The 21,437-nt window shown below is 46.8% G+C and overlaps 1 protein-coding gene across 5 annotated transcripts in view; it reads left to right on the top strand.

Annotated features, from left to right (window-relative positions):
* Window positions 1–16,670, top strand: part of VANGL1 (VANGL planar cell polarity protein 1) — a 39,650-nt gene extending 22,980 nt beyond the window's left edge. For 4 of the 5 annotated variants that reach the window (XM_019618642.2, XM_019618644.2, XM_019618647.2 and 1 more), the window contains 4 exons: window positions 4,386–4,519; window positions 7,735–7,870; window positions 9,886–10,120; window positions 11,063–16,670. In XM_019618642.2, coding sequence (XP_019474187.1) covers window positions 4,386–4,519; window positions 7,735–7,870; window positions 9,886–10,120; window positions 11,063–11,323 — 766 coding nt within the window. In that variant the 3' untranslated portion in view covers window positions 11,324–16,670. The remainder of the gene's footprint in view (window positions 1–4,385; window positions 4,520–7,734; window positions 7,871–9,885; window positions 10,121–11,062) is intronic. The other variant, XM_019618654.2, reaches the window with a different exon arrangement.
* The last annotated feature ends 4,767 nt before the right edge of the window (window positions 16,671–21,437 follow it).

The following is a 21,437-nucleotide window of genomic DNA, read 5'->3' as shown; positions in this document are numbered from 1 at the left end:
TTTATGCTTGCGTGCACTCTACACAAACTGGCTGTTTGCTCACATCTAAAACAAACTGTGTCCTGGTAGCTCGATGCCTGCTCCTTGGGGGAGGGAGAGCTGTGCCTGCCTGCCTCCTGCCTGAGCCCAGTGGAGACTTCAGTTGTGGTTGCCTGACAAGAGAATGTGGTTTTCCTGTTCCTAGGGGCTGTGGTCTTGTTCTCCCAGCTATACTAGGCTGAAATGCCACTGTAGTTATGGTGATGAAAAGGTATTTTTCTGCTTGGCTTGCTTGGTGCGGCTGCTGAAGGAGTTCCTTGTCTTGGCATCTCTGCTTGGCATCTCATCCTAGAGGGAGTAAGGAGACCTCAGCAACTTGCTGTAGATGGACCTGATGCAGCTGTGGGCTGGAGGCAGCCTGTAAGCCAAAGCTAGCTATGCACAGAGGGTTGCTCTCTGCAGTTCTTGCTCAGTTTCTCGTCGAGGTGCCAGAGCTTCCCAACTGGCTGTGGTATGTATTTAGCATGCCTAGAGTCCTTGGCTTGTTTTGATGCTGTGTGTCTGTTTTGCAGCACTTAAAAAAACGTTTGGAGGAGATGAGTCTGTGTTGGGAGCCATTTAGTGAAATAACCCTGGGCTTGCTCAGTCCTCAATTAGTACAGCACCAATCTCTGATTCTCCCTGTGGATTTTGGATGCTTGGCTCGCCCTCAGCTCTGATCCTATGGGTTTTGCCTCTGTGGCAGAGTAAGGAAGTTCATGCTCTGGTAGCAAACATCTTAGTTCTTTCTGGGTGTGTGTTTAGATCTGTATCTGCTGCAACACTGTGAGGAACCCCTGTGCCTTCAGAGGGTAACAGAGCCATGGCAAGCTGCCTTCCTAGCTCAGAAGGCAAAACGCAAAGCTTCTAAAACCCCATCAGTGACACCACTGCGGTCTTTTTGTGTCTGATGGCAACTTTGAGCTTAGAAGTGTGACTTTGATCTCTTTTTTTCACCACTCCCCTTCTTACTGTCCATCTTCCCACCACTACAGCAGACTCAGCACCATTTTTCCCAGGAAGCAGCAGCTTCTAAGCTGGCATTCTGATGACATGAGCAGGCTTCCTTGTGCTCTCAGTATAGCACTGGCTCGTTTGCCTGGAAATCCTCTAAAAGCAGTTTCAGTGGTGGTGTAGCTATGTCTGGGAAGGCAAATAGAAAGCCAAAACGGCCTCTGAGTGAGTGACACAGTGTTAAGACCTCAGATACCAAAATCCCATGTAGCAACAAGTTCTTGAGCAGGTTGCTCATGACATATCTTTTGACAGGGAAAAGCTGGCAGTTGTTATGCTTTTGTGTCACACAGTCCCCTCCTCCATTTCCTTGGAGATCCCACAGAAGTTAATTCATTGTTGTTTGTTAAGGACTCGGCCTCTCTCTGCTGCCAAATGCTGCTGAGGTACGCAGCACTGCTGCCGGATCTGCTTGTTTGCTTTCCCTGCTGGCAGCGTGCTGTGACATGGCCTTCTTCAGGAGGAGAAGAATAAAGATAATAAAAACAAATTATTTCAAACCCCCCTCAAACTGCACAAAATACAAAGCAGTGAAAGTAGGATTTTACTGATGCTGCCTTTACAAGGCTGTGGTCCTGTGCAAGAGGTCCTTTCTATGTCGCAGGTTTCTGTTGCCTGAAAATGCTTTTCACATCCTGATCTGCTTTTTTGGGCTCTGGTATTTTGTTGCTATGCCTGAATTTCATTTGGCTGCCAGATGCTCTTTGCAGGACATAAGGAAGGTCCTTGCTTTGGCCTTCCCTAAGTAGACAGTCTGGTATTGAAACTTTCTGTTCCTTTTCCTCCCACCTCTCCCCATTCTTTTGAAATTGTGCATACAAGGGGCCTTCATCTGCTGAAGTGCAGAGCGAATGGATGCAGTGGGTGGATACGGTGCTGAGCTCCTCCTGAGACACTTCTGCAGGGAAAGGCATCCGAGTGCGGGCTGTGGGCCAGCTGCCAGTTCCCATTCCTGGAGGAGCTGGTGTGTGGGTGGGGAGGAGGCTGCCACTGAAGCACCTTGTTTGCTGTGGCAGCAGAGGGTCTGGCCTGCTGTGGAAAATCCCAAAGAACTGCATGTTGCAGGAAGCCCAAGGCTTCCTTAGCTTGTTTCTGGGAGCTACTGAGGTACCCAAGTGTGCTGGGTCCCTCTGCTGTGCCGGGGATAGCCACATTGCTTGTAGGGCTGCTTGCTGCTCTTCAGCTCCTACTTTCAGCAGGGTGAGGTTTCCCCTTGATGTGGGTGAAAAGGTTAAGCAATGCTGCCCAGAAGGCTCTGATTCAACTTTACCCTCACCCTGGCTAATTATGGTCACCCTTCTAATTTTCTCGGCTGCAGCACCTTCTCTTTAATTCTTTTCTTTAGAAGAAAGTTTGAAGAGTCCCAGCCTAGCTGTCCCCCTCACCTGGTGGGCCTGTGATGAATTGCATGGGAGCCAGAGATTTCCTAAGTAGAAATTTAGGAAACTGCATCAGTAGAAAATAACAGGGCTTTAATATTCAGGGCAGCAACGGCTGAGTTTTGCAATGTAACAGCTTGATTGTGTTTGGATTTTGGGTGCGTGTGTGCCAGTGAATCAGAGGGGTAGGTAAGTCATTGAGGTGTAGGAACAACTGGTGTCATTGTGATAACAGCCTCTGTGGGGCCCAGAGAAAATGTGTATGTATTAAAGTGCATCATGCTCTCCCGTGCCCTAGCAGAGCCAGCTGGCCAGTGGAGCACCTCCCAGACATTTCCACTGCTGCCACTGATGTCCTAGTGCTGTCTGAAACCAGTGCCCTGCACTGCCAAGGTATAACTGTTCTTGTTTTTATCATCTTGTTTCCAAATGTTACATTTTGAGACAAAGCTCATCAAGTTTCGCCTTTCTTCCTGGGAAGCAGACATGGAAAAACTCAGTCGTGTTTGAGTACAGGCACAAGGGAAAATATATACTGCAACTATGATTTCTTTTGTGAAATTTTGTTTTGGAGCTGCAACAAATCCACAGTAGGAATCGGGAGTTTGGCAGGGAGAAATAAACTGGTCGTGGGTGGGGGTGTCCATCTGCAGGCCTTTGTTAAAGGAATATTATTTCCCTGATTAAACAGTGGCCTTCATTACATATCGTTAGCTGAGTGCTTAAATGAAATTGCTTTTAACATACCTGATAGGAGATGATATTTAGAACTGGTATCTGAAGAATAAAGCTCCCAGAGGATGCGGTAGTTAGTGTGGTGGGGTGTTTTGCATCTGTCCTAAAGATGGAATTTGCTTTAAAACCTCAACTGATCATCTTAAAAGTGTACAGCTAACAAAACAGATGATGCTGTACCGTAACAGTGAAAGAGGAAGGTACACACTGAGCAAGTCTGGATTTGTTTGTCTTCCCCAGCATCTTGTAGATGGACTGCATCTCTACTTCATTCACTGCTGGGTGGGAGATGGGCAACGAGATGGTGAGAGCGACAGAGCTAGTGTGTGTGAGTTTGAATTACTGAGGTGTGATGTAGAAGTTAATATTAGCACAAGGCACGGGAAAATTAAATTGCTCCTCTGGGAGCACACGTTGAATCAGTGGCAGTGATGAGAATTGAATGTAGGTCTTAATTTGTTCGCGTCTGTTTTCCCACATTACTATTCTTTTTTTTTTTTTTCCCCTATGGTGTAACGTGTGAGAGTACTTGGTTGCTTTCCTTATGACAGGCTTAGTCAGTAAGTGTGAACTTCACAAATAACTGCCAACAAATATGTTGGCAGTTCCCTTTTAATTTTTGTGGGCTCCAAATGAAACGAAGTGTGATGCTGCCTCGATTCTGTCCCTTACTTGGGATTTAACAGGCACTACTGAGATAATTCATTCTCAGGCAGCTGTGCTCCTAAGGCAATGATCTTATCATGCTGTGAAAGCTGGTAAGATTGGGCTCCTGTTAGAGCTTGGATGGAGGAGATCTGAGAAGCTGTAAGGTGCGGCTGGAAATGACTCAAATAGAAAAGCATCTGCACTGAGCTGGTCCCTCTATGCAGGCTGGCCACACAAAGCCAGCAGGACACGCTGATCCCTGGCCTGGGCATGCCAGGGAGCTGAGCACTGTCTGCATTTTGCCATGCTGCAGGTAGCCTGGCGCATCCTTGACACTTTGCCCTTGCTCAGGGCTTTCCTATCGTCCTCCTGTTGAGGCATGGAGAGACATTTCTAGCATCCTAGACAAGATTTTTAGGTTCTAGGGAGAGCCTCAGTATTTAATATTCGGTGTGTTGCAAAATTTCGTGGGTGTGACAGCCTTGTTCTAAATAACATGGCTATTTCTTCCATAAAACTTTTACTTTAAAAAGAAATAAAAAACCTTATTGCATTCTGTGAGTTTATCTTCTCCTGTTCTTTTTCCTCTAGCATCCAGCGAGCTGCACTGGTAGTTCTGGAAAATTACTACAGAGATTTCCCCGTCTACAACCCAGCGCTGTTAACAGCCTCCAAATCCCGTGCTGCCAAACACATGGCTGGCCTGAAAGTCTACAATGTTGATGGTAGGTGAGGTGAAATGTAGTCTCTGAGAACGGGTGGGATAGGGAAGGGCTGGGTTGGCCTTACGCTTTGTTATGCACGCATTCTCACCTTTTTGCTTTGCCAAATCCTTGTCTCTTGCTGGAAGTTTTCCTAAGGGTGCTGGGGTTGCTGGTTCCAGCTGACTTTACAGATGTGTTTAGTCCACAAAAAGGCTTTTGTTTTTGCCAGGTGAAAACAGCCAAGTTTTGGGTCAGGCTTAATGATTACGTGGCTTGACAGAGTTTCTTGGCACCGCTGCTTGCTTTGGGCAGCCTCTGCTTCTTGTCACCCTTAGGTCATCTCCTTGGTTGTGCTAGTACAATAAACGCAACTTTTAACCTAGATCTGTTCCCCAGTCATTCACTGCACAGATGCTGTGGGCAGCCTTCAGGAGGATTGAGGAGGTTCATACCAATGCGGGGAGGAGCAACTGTGTAAGCAGCAGTTGACAGGGAAAGAAATGTTCATCAGGCTTGCAGCCTTAGTGGTAAATTAGCTGTACATGTCTTATGCTTGGCTGTGCTTCCAAGTCATTGTGATGCTCAGCAGTTTGCGGGAAAATGCCAAGACAGATAACTATCCCCATGGAGCCTTACTGTTTTGCAAACTTGTTTCAGGCTCTTGGGCTTTGAGGATATGTGTGGGAGGATGGCTGAGTGGATCCATGAGAGCACTCAAAGCAGTGAAAACTGGACTTAATCATTTGGCACTCTGAAGCTCTGTCAGTAGAAGCTAGGCTTGATAAGCAGGGTGTGCCCAGCCATCTGAGCCTCCATAAAAGTGTGCACTCTTCTGATGGAAGAGCTTTGATGGAAGTTGCATGGGGCAGCTTCTTCAGTGAGGCAAGGCTGAAACCCCAAGATGTGGTAAGTCCTGCATATAAATGGGTTTGTATTAAAAGGCTTTGAGAGCAGGAAGGAACTGGAAGGACTTAGCTGCTCTAGGTGGCTTTGTGTATGCTGTAGACACTGAAATATGAACATTGGTCAATGCAGCCACGTGTCTTGGGTTTTTCCTTTGCCTTAACAAGGCTATGATGTCTCTTATTTATTTTGGTTTTTTAATTTTTGTATTTTTGATAGCTCTAGAAGTTTCAAAGCCTTATTCTTAGTTTTTCCCCAAATCTGATGCAGCACTGCAGAGTCCATAAAATCAATTGTAGATTTAAGATCTTTACAATGAGATCTCCCATTTCTGGTAGAGGATAGGTGAAAGGAAGCAGGAGGGGGGTAGAGGGGCAGCCTTTCTTCTTCCGTGTCCCCTGTTTCCTGGAGTGAAGAAGCTTGGAAGCCGGAAAGAATTAATTCAGTAAGAGAGAAGTAACCCGACTTGCTCTGCACTTTTCCAGGGGTGAGATTTTGCATCTAGTTGCTCATTCTCAGTGAGGCCCTGTGTATGGAAAGTCAGAGCTGCCAGATCCCAGTGTCTGTGCACCATTCAAACCATACTGCAGGATATGCTGTTCCCATTACCAGCTTGCTTCTGGTGCAGCATCTCTTTAAGAAATAGCAGGATGCCTGACTCTGTAGCAGTTACTGGGGTAGCTCAAGCTTGGAGGAAAAACTGTCAGTACAGTGGCATTAGAAGTTTTGTGAGTTAGCAGCTCCTAAACTAGTTGAAATATGAGGAACCAGAAATGAGCTCCAGATATGGCTGGCCAGGCCTTCTTAATGGCAATCTGATGAGCCTGGTAGGGCCTCAAAACTTGCACTTTCCATTTTGGGGCAGTACAGGATCCCTTGTGCAACACTTTTGCCTTTGTAGATGTGGAAATCTCAGGCTTAAAGGCATATTCTTCAGAAGCATTCCCATCCTCTTTACAAAGAGGAGTGTAGTTCTGGCTGCAGCTCGCCTTGGCGTCTTGACAGCCTTTTACACCCTCTGTGTGAAAAAACAGTAACGCTATTAAGCAGCTTAATTTGTTGGCAGCTTTTGTATTTGATGTTGTAGCAGCCAGGAAGAAAAAACATCTTGCTGTAATCTTATACAGAGTGGGGAGGCTCACCTTCAAAACCTGAATTTCCATCACCAGACATAGTGAAAGAGGCTTGTAATAATTCTGACCCAAATTTGGGAACCAGTGTCTCCCTTGAGTAGTATTCTCCATTTCAAGTCTGTGAAACAAAGTCTGAAGTGTTCAGACTTTTTAGGAGCCATCTGTTTGAATGATGGGTCTTCCTACTGTTGAGCTTCAGGCTTCTGTCTTGGAAACGTGGTTTGTGATTTTTAGGAAAAATAAATAGAAGCTGCCTTTGCATAAGCAGAATAATTTAAGCATGTCTGTGCAATTAATGGGCCTTAGTCACTGCCAGGTAAGAGCAGTTGGAAAAACAGCTCTCGGTGGTTTGGAGACTGTCTTAGGCTTCCCTTCTTTATCCTCTGTTGGGTAGAAGAGTTGGTAGACTCATCGAGAGTAACATTTTCTCCCTTTCTGCCACATGTCTGCCCAAACACCCAGAGCTGGGAGCTTCTTAGGCCTTTCCTGCACTGTACACTGTAAACTCCTCTTTCATTTGCTGGGGTGTTCAAGAGCAGGTCATGGATTCCCTGTTCAGGGAATAGAAGCAATAGAAGCTCTGATAGCAGATGCTGCACTGCAGTTGCTGCGTGCACAGACCCCAGCCTAACCTGTAGCACACCTGCTCAGAAAACATCTACCCTTCTGCAAACCTTGATGCTTTGTCGGAAGGCGGTTATGTTGTCTCTGCATCCTGCTTTTCTTTTCCGTGTGTAACTGCCTGAACGTCAGTTTTCATTCATTCGTATCTACGTCTCTTGATGTTCTTGTGTTTGTCTTTCTCCTCTTTCCAATGCCATGTTTCTTCCGTTCTCACACTGTCTTGTTGCTGAAATGTGGGGCGTTGCAGCTGTTCTTGCTGTCAAACTGAAAGCACATATAATGGATGGTAAGTTGCATCCTTGGCATGCGTATCTTACCTGCCTTTGTGCGAGATCCCTACTAACTTCTTTTTCCACTGTCATCCTTGGAGCTAGGAAGAAAGCTCCCCTCCAAGCACGTGCTGTCCAGCGGGGTTTCTACAGAGCTCATGAGGGCTGGGGAAGCGTTTATAGCCCCAGCTGTGTAGATGGGGTAGGGGCAGAGTTGTGGCACACCTGTGGCAGATGCTTTGTGGTACTGCTCTTTCCCAGCTCCCTTCTGTGACAGTAATGCCCGCCTTCTTGTCTCCTCTTGTGGAAGGCCCAGGGAACAACGCCTCGGGGCAGTCCCGTGCCATGATCGCAGCCGCAGCCCGGCGCAGGGACTCTAGCCACAATGAGCTCTACTACGAAGAGGCCGACCACGAGCGCCGAGTTAAAAAGCGTCGTGCAAGGTAAAGGTGTCCTTTCCCCACGGTTGAGCCTCAGTGCTGCTCAGCTGATGCTGAACCACTCTTGAGAGGCTCAGTCATGATAGACTTGCTGAGCCTGTTCAGAGAAAGGGATTTTTGATTAAGGGCTGGGGGTGGCTGTAAATCTGTCACGGTATGCGAACATATGAAACCCAGATGCACAAGGGACAGTAACAGCTTGAAAACTAGAGTTATCTGAAGAAAATACATAAGCAGAGCTTGTGTATATTGTGCCAGATAAGCTAATGTGATGTCACGGATTAGGGAACAGTCCAGTGCTTGACAAATCCATAGTTACTTGCTGTAGGAAATCCCATTATTTCCCCCGTGCTCAGGCTTGTCATCTCGGCTCAAGTAATCCAAGGGCAGAGCTGGTAGAACATTTGGTATTGCTTCTTCATGGGAGACGAAAGAATATGTTTTTATAGGCAACTAAAAGGGGCAGTTTGCCTGTCTTTTAGAAATGAATTGAAGGGGAAAGACATGACCAGGACTGCCTCTGTTTTATTTTGGAAATAAATAGGTGTTTTCTGCTAGTCACACTTAAGCTGTGGAGTGAGGTTTTTGGTGAGGTGACCCCAGAGAGTTTGTGTCTTTGTTTGCTTGAGAACCTAATTACTGTTTGTAGTTAACACACCTAATGTTTTGAGGGGAGCTGCATACAGACAGGCACCCCTATGGGATTCCTTCCCTTTGGAAGGAATGTGCCATAACTGGATAGAGCTGGCTTGTATTGTGTTTTATTTTGGCCGCTTATATTTCATTAGAAAAGTGCTGGCACAGTGTCCCCCCAGCCTGATTTGGTCTGACCTATGCTCTATAGTTGTTGTTGGTCAGGCTCTCTTCCAGCCATGGGGTAATAAGATCCTAAATTTTCTTTTCTGTGCAGTATAGCATCCTAATGTGTGCATGTCTCTCTTTCTTGATGAGGCTGGTTAGAGCAGCTGCTTAGTCAGAGCAAAACCATCAGTCACTAGAAGAGCATGCCAGATATTACAAAGAAGGAAGGCCAGAGCTGCAACAAAAGGACACAGAGATTAGAAACTGATTTCCACTGTTCCCCACGTCAAATTAAAGAAAACTTACAGGGGTCAGGGCTTCTCATGCTGTTCTTTGTATACAGCCTGAATGCAGTCTTCTGTACTCCTGCTTGTCCTGAGGCAGCTTCTCCTAGCTTTACTATACATTGGGTAATGGCATAAAGGTCACAGTAATTGGTGAAACATGTCCTGTCTAGAGAGGCAAAATAATTTTGTCGGGTGGCTCTTCTATTACTGTTGCTTTCTCCCCATTGACTGCAGCATAGTCCATCACTTGTTAAATTCTGCTGGGCTTGCAAGTGTCATTTGGCATGTTTGCCTTTTTATGGTGCGTTCTCGGTGTTTGCTCACCTGTGCCAACACAGGAATGCTTTGCAGAGGTTGTCTTTGGCTGCAGTGTTAGGAGAGTAGATGGGGACCTCATCATTGTTCAGTGGAGAGTTACAGGGCAGTCATCCAGAAATGCAAGGTTTGCTCCCAGTTGGTGTAAATCAGAGCAGGCCGCAGCTGGTGAGCACAGTCTTACAGCGCTCTGCGTCCTGGGTCATGCTAGTTTATAGCCAGCCTCTTCCTGACATCAAGCTGCTGCACTGCATGCTGGAACTGCCGTTTCCAAAGATATGCCTTAAACACAAGGGCAGCTGTGTCTTGTTAAGTCATGTAACTGATGTTTATGCTGTGTTGGCAGAACCAAGTACGACATTCAGGCTTTTAAAGCCTTAATCCTGGTTTATGACCCTCGGTTTTTGGATGGCTTGGGCAAGAAAGAGAGAGCTGCTGTCTACCTCACAGATCGTCAGCGGAGTGGATTTTATGTAACTTGTATGGCAGACAGTGAGTCAGTGGTAGAGATAGGAACCAGAGCTTGCAAATCCTGACTCCCAGGCTCTGCCTTAACTGCAGACCTGTCCTACCTCTTGTGTTGTGACTCTTGCTGTGCTGGTTTTCTTTCCGCAGGCTTGTGGTTGCAGTAGAGGAAGCCTTCACTCATATCAAACGCCTCCAGGCAGAGGAACAGCAAAAAGCTCCAGGAGAGATGATGGACTCTCGAGAAGCAGCCCAGGCAATCTTCCCGTCCATGGCAAGAGCTCTGCAGAAGTACCTTCGCACCACCCGCCAGCAGCAGTACCACAGCATGGAGAGCATCCTGCAACACTTGTCCTTCTGCATCACAAATAACATGACACCAAAGGTAATGTGCTCTTTAACCCTAGTGTAGGGCAGGAAGGATAAAGGGACAGCACGTGTGTGTGCACAGGGCAAGGAATTGCTGGGGAAAGCGAGTGGAGATTTTTATATCTGCTTTCTGTAATGCAATCAGCACTCTGTAGATTGCATCAAGTCTTAAAGGGAAGTGGTGGTTCCTCAGAAGCACCTTTTTCTTTTCAGCTGAAAGTACCCTTGAGATAATTAGCCACTTGTTCTGATATCCAGTTCAGCACTGGAGTCAGTATCAAAGAAGTGTCCAAGGTGGTGGCCCTGAGTCATGGGCAGTTTTCCCAGCTGGCTGACTGATGGAGATAGCAACTTGCAAAGGACATTTTTCTTCTTTTTATCTCTTCCACACTGCTGCATTTTGGACTGCTTCTATTTATAGCCTAAATCCCTGTCTGACAGTGTTTGTAACTCGTGGTCTGCCTGGTCAGATGTCAGTTTGTTGCTTCACACCCTGACTGCTGAAATGCAAATGCAGGGAGGGACTGAACAATGAGGTAGATAAATCACGTGGTCCCTCAGTGTCCTCCCTCCCACCTTCTGCCTTCCTCCCTAATAGTATCCTACAACCACCTTGCTGGAGAACACAACCCAAGGACAGAAATGCAATAATTCACTCTTGGGAATTTACCCAGGATTTTCTGTGCTGAGTGTGAAAATGCTGTGAAGAAACAGAGGTGGACTTTTCACTGGAATCCACATGGGATCTTCCTCAGAGCTGCAAGGGGGTGGTTCTGCTGCCATTAAGATGGCAAGGGAGAGGGGAACAGATGTCTCCTGAAGCCCAGAAGCTGAAATAACTTCCTGCATTGCAAGCCAATGCTCACAGAGCTTTATCTAGAGAAAGAAAGAGCGTGGAAGCAGACAGAGTCATGGGGCTGCTGTTTCCCTGGTGCTAATGTGTTCACTTTCTTGCTAGGCATTCCTGGAGCGTTACCTCAGCCCCGGCCCAACCCTCCAGTACGACAGGGATCGCTGGTTCTCCAAGCAGTGGACGCTCGTTAGCGAGGAAGCAGTCACAAGCGGGTTGCAAGACGGAATTGTTTTTGTCCTCAAGTGCTTGGACTTCAGCCTTGTTGCTAATGTGAAGAAAATTCCCTTCATCAAACTCTCTGAAGAGTTCATAGACCCTAAATCTCATAAATTTGTCCTCCGCTTACAATCCGAGACTTCAGTCTAAGGGATTTTGAGGATAGGTTGTTTTAGAATTTTTTTTTTTTTTTCACTATTCTGCTTTTGGGTTTATTTCCCCAATGCTGACTGAAACTGGCAGATGATGGACCAGTAATATTTGACCATCTGCACTTTATTTGGAAAGGGGTGGAGGGAGCTGGGATATCTTATCTAGAAAGGAATATCTTAAGAGGCGACAGGGTGACTTGGCTTGGTTAGCTCAGCCTTGGAGACAGAACAGATTTTTTTTTTCCCCTTTCCAGGCATATTGTAAATCTCACGCTCTCTTCCTCTGCACAGTTGCAACGTCTGTATTTCTGTTGGAATGCTGCCTTACACTCTGTGTGTGCTTTTGCTACCTGTATCTCCTGAAAACAGGTTGCTCACCTCTCCACTACAGAAGTCTGCTTGTACAGAGAGAACTTACAGTTTCTTTTCATGTGAAAGTGGGAGAGTGTGATGTTTCCTTGTGTCAGCTACATAATCGTAAGACTGAAGATCTGTTTATTTTTTTTTCCTACTCTCTGTGTGTCTTCTTATCAGTGCTGGATCTGTGTGAACATAGTGGGATGGTTTTGCAGTCTGTTTCTGTCTCTGTGAAGTTGCTTGTGTCAACCTGGATCAGCCCATCTTGCTGCTCTTCCAAATTCTTTTTAGCAATGCTTGTTAGTGAAACAGTTCTGCATGCCACAGCTCTCTTTTGTCTGTGTTCGGTTCCTCTCCTTTGCCAGGCTCTCCAAAGCTCCCCAGTCTGCTTTCCAAACGTGTTTCTCCAGCCCCAGTGCCCTCGGGGTCTGCCTTACTGCTTCTTCCTCTCACACCTGCGGGGGCTGCACATTTGCACAGGGTGGGTAACTAGCTGGCTCCTTCTCAGATGCATCACAGACGCTGCTATGTCTGCAGCCCTACAGAAGGGAAGAAGAAAGCATGCAGGAATGTATCCCTCGATATCCAAGGGGTTCAATGTGTCTGGAAAACAGACGGGCAAAAACGCTTCCTTCCTCGAAGAGGGGAGCCAGGGAAGGGCTGGCTCTACTGCCCTCCTCGTGCTTTGAAGAACTGCTGTGATCTTGAAGTGCTGCAGCGTGTCCTTCCCCGCCTTCACCTATAGCTGGGAAATACCAAACTGTCTGAATGCTGAAAACCTGCCTACCTTTTTTGGCCTTTTTCTGCTGTGGGGGTTTCTCCGTTCTCAGTGCCAGGATAGCCTGCTGCTTCTCTGTTCTTGTGAGAGATGCTTAGCTCTTAAAATTGCAGTTTTGTCTTGAAAGCCTTCTTTGCCCATCAGTGCATAACTTCTGTGTTGTCTGAGTTTTGTGGGATTTGAAAGGTTTCTTTGTAAGATGAGCCTGTCTGGATGCTAGTGCTGAGCATTGTGTGACTCCAGAGCCATCTCTGTGGCTGGTGGTGACCCATCTTCAGGCAGGCTCCTCCTAGAGGCCCTTATCTGTGGTGACGGATTCAAGTGGAAATGCTGGATTCATCCTGCCCAGTCTTTTGCCATGAAAAGATCTGCACCTAGCGTGAGCCAACCTGCCTTCCACGGAGATCTCTTACTGCAAAGGGCCCTGCTGGCAAGGTACACCCAATGCCATTCACTGCGTTATTTTCTGTGGTGGCCCATGATAGCTTCCTACAGCCTCTTTTGCCTTCCCCAGGCCTTCCTTGGGCTCCATCATCAGTCCACTAGGCTGCTTCCCTGCTCCAGCAGCGGTAGTTGAGAAGGAGCCACATGTCCAGCAGCACCAGTTGGTCCTCTTGGGTTTGAGGGAGCTACCAGCCACCTGACCTCCCTGGTGAGGGAGGGTCCCAGGTGGAGATTCCCCCAGCCAAGTATAACCCATGGTCTCTGTGACCTCCTGCTGCTGGCAGCTTTCATCTGAATGTATAACACTCACTTCCAACCTGTGGTCTCTGTGTGATGTGTCAGAATTGGTTGTGAAGAAACAAAACGTGCATGATGAGACCAAGCCTATCTATGCCTCTTCAAGGATGAGAAGTAGGTGGAGTTTTCCTTGTCTAAACTCAACACCTGAGTTTCTTTCTAGGTCAGACTTTCTTGCAGTCTGTGTTTGTACAGGGATTTATTTTTTTTTTTTACTGACTGTGGCCTTTGCAGTATTTTAGTTTGGAAAAACACAAGTTTATTCCCTCCTTAAAAACAAAACAAACAAAAAAGGTGATGGAGCATACAGTATCTCACACGTAGCTCTCTTAAAGGTGTATGTATTTGTTTTTTATTATGTGCATTACCAGCCAGGGCAGGAGAGACTGGGAGTAGCATGGGCACTACAAAGCACTTCTGCCCATGGCTGAACTAGCTTGGATGTGTGCAGCCAGAGAGAGAACTGCTGTGCCGGGGGCTTGGGTGTGCCCCACACATGGGAGCACCCTGGTTTGGGCACTGCTCCATAAAACCTTCCTTTCCCAGGATTTCCTCTCCCCGACAAATGGCCTGTCTGACAGTGTCTGCTCAGGAAACTCATGTCTTAATCCTTAGTTGCATTGAATCCTTGAACACATGGAAAGCCAGATGGAAGCAGGGCATGCTCACTCTGGATCTGCTTCCTAATCTGTGCTGCCTTCTCTGTCAGCAAGGCCAGCTCCTGCTTTAAGCACTCTTCCCAGTGTTGAGGTGAATGCTTTGCTTGATAAAATCTGAAGGAGGGAGCTTCACTTCTCAAACAGTCTGCTTACTGCAGTGTTGCAATCTGTTCCGGGCTGAGGACAAGCTATAAGGGAACCTGAACTCCTGGGTATTCCCAGGTTTTTTTAATGATTTTTTATTTCTCTGGCTCTTTCTTTGGGGGCTTATTTCCCCTCCCCATGTAAAATCAAGGGACCATGATCATACCTACCTCAGTGGGCTGTTGTGAGGCTAAACTCAATGCATCACAAAGTGCTTTAAAATCCACGTATGGATCTGTGGAGTCTGTAAGAACTCAGGCTCTTTGTAAAAATCCTAAGCAGTAAGAGCAGACTGGTTTGTTTAATTCTGTTTCTAGCCAGCTAATGAGTAAGAATTGAGTCACAGGGAATAAAGCTCTGATCCAAATCCTGCAGTCCTTACTCCTGGAAAGCTTGCCAAGAGCTGAGCGTAAATAAGGTTGTACAGTTTGCCAGCCGAGCACAGGCTGCTTCTCTCCAAATGCTTCCTATTCTGCACCATCTCCTTGTGTATAAATCTCTCTCCTGTCTCCCAAGCTTGTATGCTCTTACCTAATTGAGAAGTGATTTTTAGAAATGAGTGGTTTTTGAGATAACTCTGTAGTGAAGCTGAGCCCATGCCCCTCAGAGGAGGACCTTATGCTGCACCATTCAGTAGAATGCTGTGTTGGCCCACTCCTCTTTTCCATGTGCGATACTCAAGTATGCTGCTCAGACAGTTTAAAGACTCATATTTGTTACAGCCTAAATCCAAAACCATGCTAAGATCTTCCTAAACCAGATGCAACAAAGACTTGCAGCTGCTTCAAGGCAAATGGAAATGACTGTGGGTTTTCACAAAGGCTGACTCTCTTTCATGGCCGAAGAGTGGAAAGTTAGGATTTCTTGCAGCTTCTAAGAGCACAGGGGTAGTAGACCTTGGCACCCACACACCCTGCATGCAGCAGAGTATCTGCTGAAGGTGTACTGTGCATGGAAGAGTGGCAGAGCAAGGTCAACTCCAGAGTACACCCTGCTTTGGGGTTGTGCTTGGCTCTTTCAAGACAGCAAGAGAAATCCACTCTGGAGCGGCATCTTAGAGACAGATTTCATCTTTTTCTCTGGTGTTCTCCTACCTCTGAAGTCTTCATGCCAGCAGATCCAGTCACTCCACCCTACTAGCTGTGTTCTATTGAGTTTTCTGCTGAGGAAGAACAAATACCAGGTGGGATGTGAGGTGTCGGTCTATGGTTTGGAGCCTGAGACAGCTTGGGGTAGGACATAAGTCTGAGAGAGAGCTGAACAAATTGCAACCCACAAAGAGCTTTTGCCTCTTTTGCTTTGGGATGCTTCACACAAAGTGTAGGGATTCCACTGTTTCCAAGCATGCCAGAAGCTGTGGAGAAGCAGTTTCTAAAACTGGCCGTGCAGAAGTAGCTTGTAAAAGTTTTGTTTGAGATGTGCTTGTTCCAATGCTCATTAGCGAAGAAACTGGAAAGATCTATACTATGCAAAATGTGGAAACCTACTCAGGCCAATTTCGTCTTGCTCACAGAAACTTTTCAATCTCCTCTTTTTTTAAAAAGGTAAATGAAAAATCTTGCAGTCTACTGAAGAATGCTGCCGTCTGGCCCCAGGCCCTGCTCAACTCTGCCCTGCTGTCCAAGAGGTGTTTTGAGATGTTTGTACAGATGTCTGTTTTCTCATTCAGCTTGTGCGTGGATGTGCTTCTCTCTTTATAGGTGTATGCATTATACTTGTCTAAAGCCTCGAGCCAGGCTTGGTGGTTCAGTGTTTGAATTGTGAAGAAGGAAGCACTCTTGGGATCAAATTTTTTTTTTTTTTTAAGTAATCTGTTCTCCTAAAAGAGTGGGCTTTTTTTGAGCCTTGAAGTCTCCTTTAGGAACATGCATCCTTATGTGCTTGGGCTGCTGCCTCAGGTAGATGGTGACCAAAAGTCGCTGTTTCCGACTGCTGGTGTGGATCTCATTGAGTTTACTCCAGATGGGTCCCTCCATCACCAGTTTATCTGCCTGTGTTTCCCTCCAGGAGGCAGCGTGTGCTGATCCATGTGCTGCAGTGCAGCCCTGTGGGCAGTGCATGTTGCTGGGGGTGTGCTCTGCTACCCCACAGTGACTTCCCTTAGCAGCTTCCACCAGTGCTGACAGGGCTTGGGAGCATCTCGTCCGCACACGGGGATGCTGCGGCTTGCTGCCCACACAGACCCAGCTGTGAAGGGATCTTACACTCTTCTGTGCCTGTTTCTTTGATTCAGCGTTATTGTGTCTTGGGGTAGGGAATGGGAGTCAGCTCTCTTCTTGCACCCTTTTTGATCACTGTGTAATACTCCTTTTCTACACATACTCTGTATACTAAGGTGGGTTTTGCCAAGGTTTTCTAATTAACAGACACTAACCAGCATTTTTTTTTTTTTCCCCTCCTTTTTGCACATGTGACTTTAACTGCAGTGGTACATGGTCTTTCAGTTCTTTTCTAATCATGGACTTAAGTAAGCAAATTCCTGGTGTCTGTGACATTAATGCACTGTGGGTCTCGTCTAGTAAGTCATTCTGTTCCAAGCTGGGTTCTCTTCAGTTATAGCTGGATGGGTTTTTGTTGTTTTTAAACTGAAACATAAAACCGTTTTACACTTTGCATATTTTGTACAGTAAAATTCTGGAAATAAACTGAAACCAGATTTGATTGTCCTACTCTTTCCTCTTATCTTTTCAGACACACACACACACACACACACACGCACACACAAAAAGGAAGAAAAGGGGCTCTGGCCTCCAGGCATTCCTAAGTTGTGGCTGGGAGGGGCCCTGCAAACATGTGGGTTAACCTTTTTGAGGCTGCCTTGTGTCACCTTCTTTTCAGACCTTTCTGATCTACCCTGCCATAGTAAAATGCAAACTCATTTATCACTCTTGAAGTGAGACTGGTAGGTGACTGCTTTGAACACCTGAAATCTCCAAGGATCGAGAGCAAATACAGCTGGTGAGGGTGTGTGTGGTGGGGGGACCGGGGCTGAAACAGGTTTTTCTGCCTGCTGTATTCTTTGCTCACACATTATGAAGTGTAGGATTTGTGGCTGAATCCTTTATTAGGACCTGGTGGGGAGGAGGAGTGTTGAGGCAAAGCCTCCTTGTTTCAGTGGATGCGTGCTCTGCTAACAATGACTTAAGGGCGTCTTGCCTTGAAATCACCCAGTGGATGCAGCTGTTCCCACTCTCATGGTGCTGAGAGCTTTGAAAGACCATGTCTTGTAGGCCCTTGGTACCTTGCTCTGTAGGACAGCCCCTTCCATGGGCTCTTACCACTTCACCATGCGAAGCAGCTCTTCCTTATGGGCTGTTGGAAAAATCCACAGGATGCTGTGGAGCGGTGAAAAACACAGTGTAGCAATTGTTGAGATAAGTGCTAAAAATATAAACACTGGTGGAGAGAAACATCCCAACAAGTAATTCTGTGCTTAGGGGGAGAGGAACGTGTTTGAGCTAACAACCAAAGCCCAGAAGGAAGCAGGAAGGGTGGGGTGGGGTGTGCTGGGCCCTGCCTCCTGCCCTGCATTGATTTCTGCTTTTGATCCATGTCCCTTCATCCTGCTGGTGGGGCCCAGCAACACTGTCCTGCCCTGCGCTGTCTGCACCTTCTCTGGGCAGCCTGTTCCCAGTGCCTCATCATCCTCTGACTAAAGGATTTTCTCCTAACGTCTCATCGAAATCTCTCCTCTTTTAGTTTTAAACCATTTCCCTTTTACCCACCACTACATGCTCTTATTAAAAAGTCCCTCTCTTCTCCAGGCTGAACCAGTCTGTCCTCACAGCGGAGGTGCTTCAGCCCTCTGAGCATCCTTGTGGCTTCCTTTGGACCCCTTCCAACAGCTTCACGTCCTTCTCGTGCTGTTGGTCGTGCTTTCTCTCTCTGACTGTGGGTTGTGGAAATTGAAGGTAGAAACAGGCTTTGCCAGAGGGACCAGTTCCCCTGGCTTTCACCCAGAGCTCAGGTATCTGAATCATAAGGGGCTGCGGTGTGAAGCTCAGCAGAAATTAGAGCTGAGGGTGCTGCTCTGGGTTGGCCAAATCTTTCACTGGAGTCATAAGGAGCCTTGAGGTGTGAGGGAGCCCCAGGCACGGTGCTGGGGCAAGTGCTGCCCACACAAATTCCTGTCAAGATGGGGAAGGAGGCAGTTACTGGTAACAGCGCGTGGATGAGCTGGGTGTGCTGCCCACCAGGTGAGCGCCTTGCTCCTGCAGGAGATATTGGGGTTGTTTAGGAAGAGGGAACTCCTTTTGCAGTGCCCAGAAAGCTTTGGCTGCCCCGAGACAGCACAGCAATGCCTACTGAGGCAAAGTGTCTAATGCTGAGCAAGGTGGTGCCTGAAGTATGGCCTAGTACATGAGGAGGTACTGCTGACTGCGTAGTAGGTGGTGGGACCAGGCCTCATGGTTACATGTGCTGAGGGAACTTTGCCTTTGGAGAATTCAGTGGGGAGAAATGAGGCAAAGGTGTAGTCTGTGTGTAACACATGGGTTAAGAAAGCGATTCATCTCTTAGATGGCTCCAGAGCCTTGCATGCAACACTAGCAGTGCCTCAAGTCATGATAACATTAGCTAGGTAAACAGCTTGATGAAACATCTAGCTGCGGTGATGAGCAGAGCTTCCAACCTCAAAACAGGTTCTATGCATCGGCTCTGCTGCTCCTGCCCTAGATCTGAACCTTGTGGAAGTGTGGGGAGGGACTGAACTGAGGCTTCCCAGGGAAAGCCAGGGTGGCCAGGCAGGCCCTGAGCTCTGGGCAGGGCGTGATGCCAGAGGCGGGGGATGTCTGTCGTGTGTGCTGCAACAGTGTGTGAAATGGGAAGGCATGGAGGGAGTTGTCCAAGCGGTGCTCTTTGATTTGTCTTTCAACACCGCTCCTGAGTTTATGTTGGACTGGGATGGTGATGGGCTTAGGTTACAGTCCTTTCCGGCCTGACGAATAATCCATGGGGTCAGGGATGTCCATCCCTTTTCACGTGAGAATCCACGTGCTGCAGGGACCAGGTGGAGGTAGGGGTTGTTTAGTGTAGTGATTGCACGTGCATAAATCACTATGAACAAGGCTACCGTGGTTGCTTTGAAGTGCTGTTACACATTTTACAGCCCTGCTGCTAGCTTGTACCAGAGAGTACCTCCACAGAAATAAAACTTTTCCATTCTCCTCTCCATTTCCCTGTGCCCTTCCAAAATGCAGTTGCAGAAGCCTTCCTTTTTCACAACAACGTTTATACAGGAGTCCGTGATCTGGTTGGAGCCCACTGCAAAACTGCCAGACACCTCTAAAACCCGGAGCTGATTTTCCTTCCCCCCTCAAAATGATGAGCTGAATGAGTGAAGGAGATCACTTCTGTGCATGACTTGGCTTGATGCAAACAACTCAGGGAAGCAGTGTTGCCTCCTGCAGCCTGTGGTCCCGCCTGCGGGAAGAGCAGAGAGGTTCTGTGCTGGTGGGACCAAGGCCAAGATGAAGGGAGCAATTGGTCTCTGGAAGTTGTGTGGGCAGCTTTAGGAGAGAAAGAAAGGAGATAACTTGTGTTATGAGTATTTAGGATAGCTCAGTGTGGCCACCATGCTATGTATCCGAGTACAGAAGAAGGAATAAAGCCTCAAGAGAAACAGTAAGACAAGTTGGAGGCAGTGAGAAGTTGATGGGAGAGACCTTAGAAGACAGAGTATGTTCTTTCCCACCAGCATCCTTAGGAATATGAAGATACAAAGGTTTCAAAATCAGACACACCATAGATTGCTCTAGACATGAATCTTCTCTTTGAATTGTAACATTTTGTTCCTGATTTTTCCAGCGGTGAAAATCAGGCTTTTAAATACTTGGACTTCTGCAGTCCTTCTTCTTAACACGTGAAAAGATGACATGAATAATAACTCCATAAAACTGAAGAGAAGGGAGTTCTTGATAAAACACAGTTGATTCAGCCTCTGTGGAACTTTTAAGAGACACTCAGAACTTTTGGCTCTTTGGACCTTCTTTTAGCACAAGTCAGATGCTATGAGCATGCTTTGAAACAGGGAACAAGGAGCTGATTATATCTGCACCACAGATGTGAAACAGATCTGTAAATCTTTTAGCTTCTATTTTGTAAAAGCTCATTCTTGAGTACTCATAATACCAGATCCTACAGTTGATTATAATTTTGCTTTGTAAGTAGTTGGGATAAACTGGCTTAGTAATTCAGTAACTAGACTGGGAAGCATTGCAAATTCCTTCAGTGATTTCATTCTGCAGGGGCTAAACTGTTCTTCAAATGTTTGGTTACTTCTGTCATTCAATAACTCCTTTTCCTTTGTCACTAGTAGGAGTGGGCTTTGGCACACTGGTTTGAATTTTAGAGCAAAATCCCACTCCAGGCCAATCTCACTGGTCATACATAGTTTTATTTTTACCCATGTTACTTGTTTCACAGGCAGGCAGGTTCTCCTGCCAACCCAAGCAGAAGAGGTTGCCCATGGCTGTGGTTCGAGACATTTGCCACCCACGGCCAATGAAGGGCGCTGTCAGGATGGCTGCTGCTCTTCTTAGGTGGGTGGTTGGCTTTCTGGCTGTTGCTAAAGTATGGGATAATTACTCTGTCAAAAGTCTGTTTGTTTAACCCTTATTTCTTGTGCTTGAGGCTTATTTCTTATGCCTGAAGTTTTGCCACTCATCTCAGGCAGAGTAGCAGAATAATTTTTATTTATTCATTAATTTAACAGTTTAGCACCTTTTAGACCTGGCAAGGGTTGTTCCCCTGGATCTGGACTAGCCTAGGTTGAGGTTGGGTGTCAGAGGTATCAGGCTTGAGGAACTGGGGAATAAGCAGGAGATCCTACAGCATATTGGGTACCAAGTCTTGGGTCTCAGATAGGGCTCAGTCCTACTGGCACAGCCAGATTAACCCAGGATAATTGCCCTTTCTTTGTTCTTTGTTGCCTGCTCACTGGTTGTCCCTCTTCAGGTCCTTAAGACCAGGCATTGGTGTGTGACTAGTCCTATATGGGGCTTCCCCGAAGTTTTGCTGAGGCAGAGAGAGATCTAGATGTAATCCTGCCTCGTTTTCACAGGACTGCAAGACTTCAGTAGCCAGGAATTGATATGTTCCTGTCTAATTAATTGTTTAATTAATTGAGAATAAAAAGCAACGTTTATCATTTGGCCCTGGTAATGAATTCCTGAATCATTTCTGATGTGTGGACAGACACAGAGAAGCAGCCAGTATCTACCTCTTCAGGATGGGAAACAGCCAAGGTGTCCAATTTGCCAGTATGGGAGACCTCCCTTATTCTCAGAAACACCAGCAGAACTGCTGACCATGAAAATATGAAACACTGTGACTTCACTGTGCCACCCTCATCCTCTCCTTCAGAAACTTTCCCAAGGGATTGATGTTAGCTCAAACATGGTTCTGGTTCATGGAGTCTCTCCAGCCTGCTGCAA

Source organism: Meleagris gallopavo, chromosome 1 (assembly GCF_000146605.3).
Source record: "Meleagris gallopavo isolate NT-WF06-2002-E0010 breed Aviagen turkey brand Nicholas breeding stock chromosome 1, Turkey_5.1, whole genome shotgun sequence".
NCBI classification, from domain to species: Eukaryota; Metazoa; Chordata; class Aves; order Galliformes; family Phasianidae; genus Meleagris; species Meleagris gallopavo.
This window is presented reverse-complemented; position numbering and strand designations above follow the sequence as displayed.